Raw genomic sequence first — 7,750 nt, 5'->3', positions numbered from 1 at the left:
TGCTGCTTGATGTGTATCTGTCGTGGCAGCTGCTGTTGCTGCATGTCTTCAGTCTCTTCGTCCATCTTGGCCACACTCTGGAACCCTGTAGCTGGGGCAGAGTCCAGGTCGGTGCCGTCCACTATGTCAGGCAAATCTTCACCACCAGGCACCACATCGGAAACGACGGAGGCCAGGCTTGGGCTGGGACCGGGGGCTGCAGGTGATGCAGCAACTACGGGGCAGAAACAAACACGTCTTAGGGGGGGGACAATGTGTGTCTCATTTTGAGGTGGTTAATCCTCAGTGTTTTTACATTGGTTTATGATTGTGTCGCTTCATTTACCTTGCGGTTGCACTTGCCCGTTAATAAAGCCCGCATCATCTGAAAATGGAACATAATGCCTTTAAGTTCGACGACATTGTGCTCAACTTCCAACAAGTTCCTCCAGAGGCACAGAATAAAACAAATCTGAGGCATAAGTACAGCTTTAAGAAAGAGCTAAGCTAGCAATATTATGCTACGTTATCTCCGGGCATGTACAGGTAATTGGGAGTCATTTAAATAACACTTTTTTTGTTCAAGATATTTCTGATGTGAACGCAAATGAATTTGGTTCACATCGCAGCAGTTGTAGAATCATGTGCGGTTTTCTTCAATTCCTGCCACTTTATTTAGAGATGTGTTCCACTAGACAGGTCCAGGTTTCACGTAATATTGTGAGCAAATTTCATCTACAAGATCATTTATTTTCATAAATTGTACTTTAACATGTGGCGCTTTGGCCCTGAGGTAATGTCTCTGTCATTGGTGTGGAACCCCGGGGTTCACCTCCTGGGCAAGTTCGAATCCCGGTTAGGGCGGTTGGTACCTTCCAGTGGACTCACCACCCGCAGGAAGGTTCAGGGGGGTTGGTATGGATAAGAGGATGAAAATGGATGGATGGATGGATGGATACTTTAACAGATTACATGAAGATTACATGTCAAAATATATATATAATCCATAAAATGATATCCCTTGTTTGCCTGGGATTTTGTAAAATATGTATGTGTGACAAAAAAGGTTGGAAACCACTCTATACTACTTCGTAGGTGTCATACGTAAAACGATATGATCTTAAATTCCCACCAATCACAGTCAACGTGCTGTGGAAATACAACACTGCTGCATACTCACCATATCCATACACAGACTTCCCCTCAGCTTCCACTGCATCTGCTGGGGTTGGTTGCTCTCCTGTCAGTGAGAAATCAAAGTGAACTGTTTGTCCCTTTTAAAGGTAGAGCTTCCGAACGATCGCAAAACTCACCAAAGAGCGTTCCAACGGCATCTGGTTCAGAGGGTAGAGTCTCGAACGGTAAACTATCTCCCTCTGTGAAATGCCAGAAATCATATATCAGATGAAAACATTCATGAATCGTCTTGGCACGTTTGCAACATGGCGGGTAGGAAACGATGAAGGGATAATAATAATAATCAAATAATATGCCTCACCGGCTGTCGTGACAGGCGCGGATTCAAGTGGCTGTACGTTAAATGCTCCCATGTTGTCTGTGGAGACATTTATTTGAAAACGTTACACGAAACTATTAAGAACTCAGTCGCAGAGCTAGAGCAAAAGCATTACACGCAAATACGAAGGTACGCGGTTTGATTGGGTTGTTCCATGTCGGCACTGTACAGAAACTTCAGGCATGGGCAAACTAAGGCCCGGGGGCCAGATGCGGCTCGTTCAGCTTTTTAATCCAAACTTTTCCAAATTATATAATTTATTTATATTATCACTATACTTCTGCCGTTTCCGTTTAATACCCACGTTCCCCCAATAGATGGCGTTTATGCATGAAAAGATTAGGAAATGCCACTGTCTGTAGCTAATATCCCAACAAAAAAACATCTGTCTGGGTCCAACAGTATAAATTACATAAACTTCAATTCATCATTCCGTCCTCTTGGCACGAAACGAAGGAACCAGAACACGAGTGTGAAGTGGGTTCGACCGCATGACTACACTGTGTAAACACCTGACACACAGAGCTGCGGCTTACCATGTTTACTTCCTACTTGTCCAGCGTGTCCAAGTCCTGGAGCTTCAGGCTGATAGGAAGCACCAGACTGACCTTGAATACAAAGTTGATTAATTAATATCTGCATACAGCATGCGTATATTAATACAAACTAGAATTGTTTTTTCATTTATTTGTACTGATAAAAAATATGTAGGAAATTCAGCAAAAAAAAAAAAAAGTTTTTGTACCATATTTTCCGGCCGGTTTGTACTCGTGACTGACCCCTGCTGGTTGAGCTTCATAGGGTATTCTTCCATAACCTGAAATCAAAAGGATGAAATTGCACAGATGTTATATATAATTATTTGTGTATATTCAGTTTGTGTTTCATTTCTTCACCATATTGGCCAGGTACGGGGCCATTAGCACCAAGACCGAAATGTTGCCCACTGGTGGGAAAACCGCCGTGTCCTAAACAGAGACGCAAGAAAATAGGTACAACATTTTAGTCACTTAAGAAGTAATCATTCCACACGGTACATTCTACAGTTGCTATTGATTTATTTTTGTAAATAGAATAAATTGAATTTGACATTTTCTAGGGTGCTGTAGATATAGTAGTACATCATCTGCATAAAGGCATATTTAATGTTATGACTCTCCCAAGCCAATTAAAGGTGATTAATAGGAATGAACCCATCAGCTAGAAATGTGATTATTGTTTTGTAACGGCTTTAATGATACAGCAGTCCGTAGGTGTTTCTAATTTTAATTCATTCGGATTGATCTGTGTTGATTCAATTCTGCACGCTAACGCTAACATGACTCTCACCATATTTTCCAAAAGATTTCCCATCAGCTCTGGGTTCATATGGTCCTCCAGCATACCCTGGATAGTAAATCGAAAAAAATTTAACGCACTGAAAAAAAAACAACAATTTAGAAATGAATAGCATCAGGAAACCACAAAGTGCAACCGGAACATTCACATACCAAACCTTGATGCCCCACCATTTCCGTTGTAGGGTTGTCCGCCAAATTGTAAACCACCAATGCCTTGGAGCAGTAAACAGCGACATAAGCTAATTGGTAAACGATGACTGCTAAAAGTCCAAATAAGTGCAAAACACTTTTTTTTTTGAGTCTACTTACAGACGTGTGATAAAATGTGACTCACCGTACTTCTTGCTTGACTTTTCAACGCCCATTCCGGCTGCCTTGCCGCCAAAATGCACGCCAGCCATTCCTGACACAAAAGACAGCTTTCAGTTTTTTAAAAGGTTACTCTGTTACGCTCATGTTTTGAAATCTTATAGTAGGTTAAAGTGTTCTTTTATACAGTTGAACCTTCTTTTTTCTTTTTACATTTACCCTCTACGATTTCCTATATGTTTATGTTTTTACCAGGGGACAGAAAGAGAAACCTGAGACAACAACAATTTCCTATATGTTTATGTTTTTACCAGACAGGGACAGAAAGAGAAACCTGGGACAACATAGTAGCAACAGTACTTCAACTGCAGTGTCACTACATTTGTCTTTAGATATTAGGTCCTAAACAGGGTCTTAGAAGACACTGCATCTGGTGACATAGTCAAATGGTAAACTGTAGAAACTGCTCTGTGGTGACCGCGAATTTGATTGGTTGCAGCGTCAGTGGAAAAATTGTTGACGATGTGGTTTGTATGTGGCAAATGAGCTGGGGTTTTTTTTTTTTTTTTTTGTTTTTTTTAAGTAGAGGGGAATTTTACAACACAACGTGGTCTGTCTGTGTGACAGTCCCTTTAAAATTGTAAGGCTTTCAACTCGTGTGCAGTACATACCACCATACGTGTCAGATTTTCCATTTGGACCAAGTCCAGCAGACTGGGGTTTTAACTGGCTCATACCTGTATGGTCAAAGAAACGTCATGCATTATTATACGATCAGACGTGTCCAGGTGACATGTAGTATTGAACATAAATGAAAATAAAAGCTAGAATTATTTTATAATTTTCTATGCCATCTATTGGGGAAACGTGGGTATTGCACAGAAAAGGCAGAAGTATAATGATAATATAAATAAATTATATCATTTGATAAAGCTTGGCGGGCTGGATTGAAAAACTGAACGGGCCGCATTGGGCCCCCGGGCCTTAGTTTGCCCATGCCTGATTTATGCCATAGATTTGAATGAATACTGTTGATTTTATGCACTTACCATCCAACCCTGCAGGAACCATTGGGAATCCGTTAAAAGGAAGCTGAGGAACGCCTGTTGAACAGGAATCATTATCAATAATATTTCACTGATGTCCAGTTGATTAGTGAATCTTATTGTCGAGTCTTAAAATTTCCCCCAGAGAGACCTTTCTGTCTTGTTGTCTTACCTGACTTGGCCTCAGCATTGGGGTCACCTTGAACCAAACCTATGTAAAAAGAAATATTGAAAGTTGAAATACTTTACTTAAAAAAAACTTTAAAAAAACTGCAAAAGAAGAGTGAAACATCACACTTTTCTGCTGACCTGCGTAGTCAGGCTGAACACCAGCGTTTTGGCCATTCTTTGAACCTGTCACAAAAAAACAGGAAAACTCGTTTGAAATATTTTCACCTGGTCTGGTGTATGACATAATGCCGGATTATCACCTGGTCTGGTGTATGACATAATGCCATCATTACACCAGATTACATGTGCACCTGCATATGGATTCCCATACGCAGCTCCCAGGTAGGATCCTTGTCCATAACCTGTGTACAATAACCGAAACACGTCATCGTACTAGTACAAATACGTATACAGTTAAGGGTAGAATCAACATAGAATTTAAGAAAACGTGTACCTGGCTGTTGGACATTCCCTGCATAAGGATATTGAACTCCTGTTTGATAAACATAGATATATCAAAAGGACGCTAACATGGCTCGTATTTCTTAATAATAATAATAAAAAAAACCAACACATTACCAGCTCCATATCCATTAGCTAGTGCTGGAAAACTGTAGCCTCCTGGATGGTAGCCTAAGAAGAATGAAGCATAATTATATACAAAAGGTGATTTGATCACTGATAGGCCGTGGAAAAATTATCCAATTTCATTTAATTGGCCTGAAAACTATTATTTATTTATTTTCATATATTTTTTCTTTGCCCGTCAAAGCAGGAAAGGCAGAACAATTCAATACTCTTCTGCTAGGTGGCAGCAGATAGCTATGAAAACTAAACAAAAGATAATCAGAGCTGGTGAAGAAGATCTTTGTGAGTGTCTTTCTTCAATTCCTGCCAGTATGTCAGCGAAGTCTTCAACTAAACAGGACACATTTTTAGTCAATTATGAGGCCATTTTAAACTAGAAGATTATTATATTTCATTACATACACTTTTGGTGAGATTTGTGTTTGGTGGTGTGCCGTGGGGTTGATATATATATATATATGATGATATATATGTGCCGTGGCTCAAAAAAGGTTGGGAAACACTGGTCTAATTCAGGAATTACGAAACTGAGGTGCGCTGCCACTAGGGGGAGAGCTAGATACATTTTTTTTTTTTTTTTTTTTTTTTAATTTCTTATAGACAATCTCACCTGACATGCTTGCTTTAGAGCCTCCTCCATTTGATGCTGCTCCTGCACTGGCACCATCTAAACCATGACACATACAGTACAGTAAATCACTGTCTCAGACCTGCTCGTGTTTCCGTTGTTCTGACAATTAAATCGACAGTAATGTAACGAAATTAATGTTGATTTTAATCATATAAAATACGTTTACCATGCGGTTTGGCACCGTGTCTGTTTTGAACCCCAGCCCCTGCTCTATAACCTGGAAGAATTAAACGTGTAATTACTGTAGTATTTACTAGTATTAGTTTGTGTAACATTTGTGTAACATAAAACACAAAGAAATACCTTTGGTCTGTGTACCAGCTCCTCCATTATAACCTGGAATGACACACACACACAGATATTTGTCACTGGTGTTGCATTATGGGTATAAGAGGCTTATAGTATTGCTGCAATGGATGCAATTTTACATTCGAAAACTCAGATTTAAAAAAAAAAGAAATAAATGACCAAATATGTGAAGACTAAATCGAAATCATTTTGATTTGGGGTTTAATGCTAACAGTATGGTTATCATTTTGAGACAGCAACTCCAGCTAGTTGCCCTCGTGGTTTACCTGGTCTAATTTTCATCCATTGTCCATTGGGCACTCCTGACGGTCCACAGTCTACAAGGGTAATGTAAACATGTATTACCAACACACGCCTTGAGTTAACCATGAAGTGAATCTGTAGTTCCAGTCTAAGTTTACCAGGTTTGGCTGATTTGGTTCCTTGTCCTTTTGTCACTGATGCTTCTGTAGTGCAGAGATTTAGAAACGAAATTAGGCAATAACAGAAAAAAAAAGAACAAAAAAAAAAAAAAAGAGAGAAAAATAGTCTTCTGTTTAAAAGCAGTTCTTAAATCAGTAGGTTAAACTGTGCAGATTGGAAAAACAAAATCATAAAAGTTTAACATGCTTCTGTGGGGAAAGTTGTTGATGTGGTGATTCTGAAACCTTCCCCACAGCGCCCTCTTTTGATCAGTTGAGCCCCTCCACGTGGATCTACGAAAGACGTAAAACAAATGGAAACCACCAACCTCACCACAAAACTCCCTCCCTGACATGGATATATGTTGCATTCAAAGATCACATAATGTGACGATTTTTTTTTTTTTTGGGAAATTTCCAGTTAGAGTAGTTAAAGCCACTAGTTAGTTTAACAGGCTTGGTTTCTATTTGTTTCTTTTTTGTTTTTAATAGATCCACCTTTAACAGAAAGTTTTTTTGTCTGTTCAGTTCACCACACGCATATAAATACATTTTATTTTAGTACTGTGTCGACATGCACTGAAGTGACGTGCACCATAATACACAAAAATGTAAAAATGCATTAGGAATTTATTATTTAAATTAAAAAAACATGAGTTAGAGAACAATTATTAAAATGAAAAAATTAAAAAAAAAAAAAAAGAAAAAGTCAGGCTGAATTGTTGACTTGCGATGACACTGAAAACAAATCACATGCAGGACACATGCAGTCCAACACTGATAATGAATCCATCAACGTCTGCTTTACCGGTGGTCTCACTCTGCCCTGCAGGGAGACTGTCAGCTCCTGGCACAGGCTGACTCTGGATGTTTGTCCCGTCAGCTGTGACCTCGGGCTCAGGCACACCCGCAGCTTCACCGTTAGCTGCCACTGTTTCAGGAAAAACTCCCACCTCAGCTGTGCTGTCCAACCCAACCAAGTCTGTCTGTGTACTTTTATTTTCCGGCACTGCACTTCCAGTCACATAACCTACAGAGGTCATACATTTTTATCACAGTTTATTCTGTAGCTGTCAAGTTCAGTGGCCATACATGTTAATGCAGTCATTCCCAGAGGACGGGAACCAGTAACTCTAACAAAATCCTGCCCAGTGTGTGATTGGATTTGTTTTTCAGTAAGGTGAAAGTGAGGCTTATCATGCGTTTATTTGTATATCATCGATATAAACTCAGTATAACATTGACTGTATGTACATCCCTCCATTTTGTCCCCATAATACAGGTTTGTTAGGAGGATCATTTTACAAATAAAAAACACTTCAGTCAAATTGTTTTTTGACTGAAGTTTTTTTAAAGGAGATTTTTAAATAGTAAAAAATATTTTCAGTTGGAAAATTATTATAAAATATTTTTAAAATTATTATTCTATAAATAATGAAGTGGCGCTTTGGCCCAGAGGC

The 7,750-nt window shown here is 39.2% G+C and overlaps 1 protein-coding gene across 1 annotated transcript in view; it reads right to left on the bottom strand.

Annotated features, from left to right (window-relative positions):
* The window catches only part of LOC103381597 (uncharacterized PE-PGRS family protein PE_PGRS54-like), a 9,832-nt gene extending 2,263 nt beyond the window's left edge, over window positions 1–7,569 (bottom strand). Inside the window, exons 1-24 of the mRNA XM_025058037.1 lie at window positions 7,099–7,569; window positions 6,291–6,335; window positions 6,156–6,206; window positions 5,884–5,916; window positions 5,747–5,797; window positions 5,560–5,616; window positions 4,941–4,994; window positions 4,816–4,854; window positions 4,673–4,723; window positions 4,500–4,544; window positions 4,363–4,401; window positions 4,194–4,247; window positions 3,816–3,881; window positions 3,170–3,238; window positions 2,986–3,048; window positions 2,825–2,881; window positions 2,392–2,463; window positions 2,241–2,312; window positions 2,032–2,103; window positions 1,478–1,534; window positions 1,293–1,355; window positions 1,160–1,219; window positions 326–364; window positions 4–214 (exon numbers count right to left, since the gene is read on the bottom strand). Coding sequence (XP_024913805.1) covers window positions 4–214; window positions 326–364; window positions 1,160–1,219; window positions 1,293–1,355; window positions 1,478–1,534; window positions 2,032–2,103; window positions 2,241–2,312; window positions 2,392–2,463; window positions 2,825–2,881; window positions 2,986–3,048; window positions 3,170–3,238; window positions 3,816–3,881; window positions 4,194–4,247; window positions 4,363–4,401; window positions 4,500–4,544; window positions 4,673–4,723; window positions 4,816–4,854; window positions 4,941–4,994; window positions 5,560–5,616; window positions 5,747–5,797; window positions 5,884–5,916; window positions 6,156–6,206; window positions 6,291–6,335; window positions 7,099–7,333 — 1,655 coding nt within the window. The 5' untranslated portion in view covers window positions 7,334–7,569. The remainder of the gene's footprint in view (window positions 1–3; window positions 215–325; window positions 365–1,159; window positions 1,220–1,292; window positions 1,356–1,477; window positions 1,535–2,031; window positions 2,104–2,240; window positions 2,313–2,391; window positions 2,464–2,824; window positions 2,882–2,985; window positions 3,049–3,169; window positions 3,239–3,815; window positions 3,882–4,193; window positions 4,248–4,362; window positions 4,402–4,499; window positions 4,545–4,672; window positions 4,724–4,815; window positions 4,855–4,940; window positions 4,995–5,559; window positions 5,617–5,746; window positions 5,798–5,883; window positions 5,917–6,155; window positions 6,207–6,290; window positions 6,336–7,098) is intronic.
* Between the last annotated feature and the right edge of the window lie 181 nt (window positions 7,570–7,750).

This window comes from Cynoglossus semilaevis, chromosome 8 (genome assembly GCF_000523025.1).
Source record: "Cynoglossus semilaevis isolate Cse_v1.0 chromosome 8, Cse_v1.0, whole genome shotgun sequence".
Taxonomy (NCBI): Eukaryota; Metazoa; Chordata; class Actinopteri; order Pleuronectiformes; family Cynoglossidae; genus Cynoglossus; species Cynoglossus semilaevis.
Note: the sequence above shows the minus strand (reverse complement) of the source record. Positions and strands in the feature narration are given on the sequence as shown.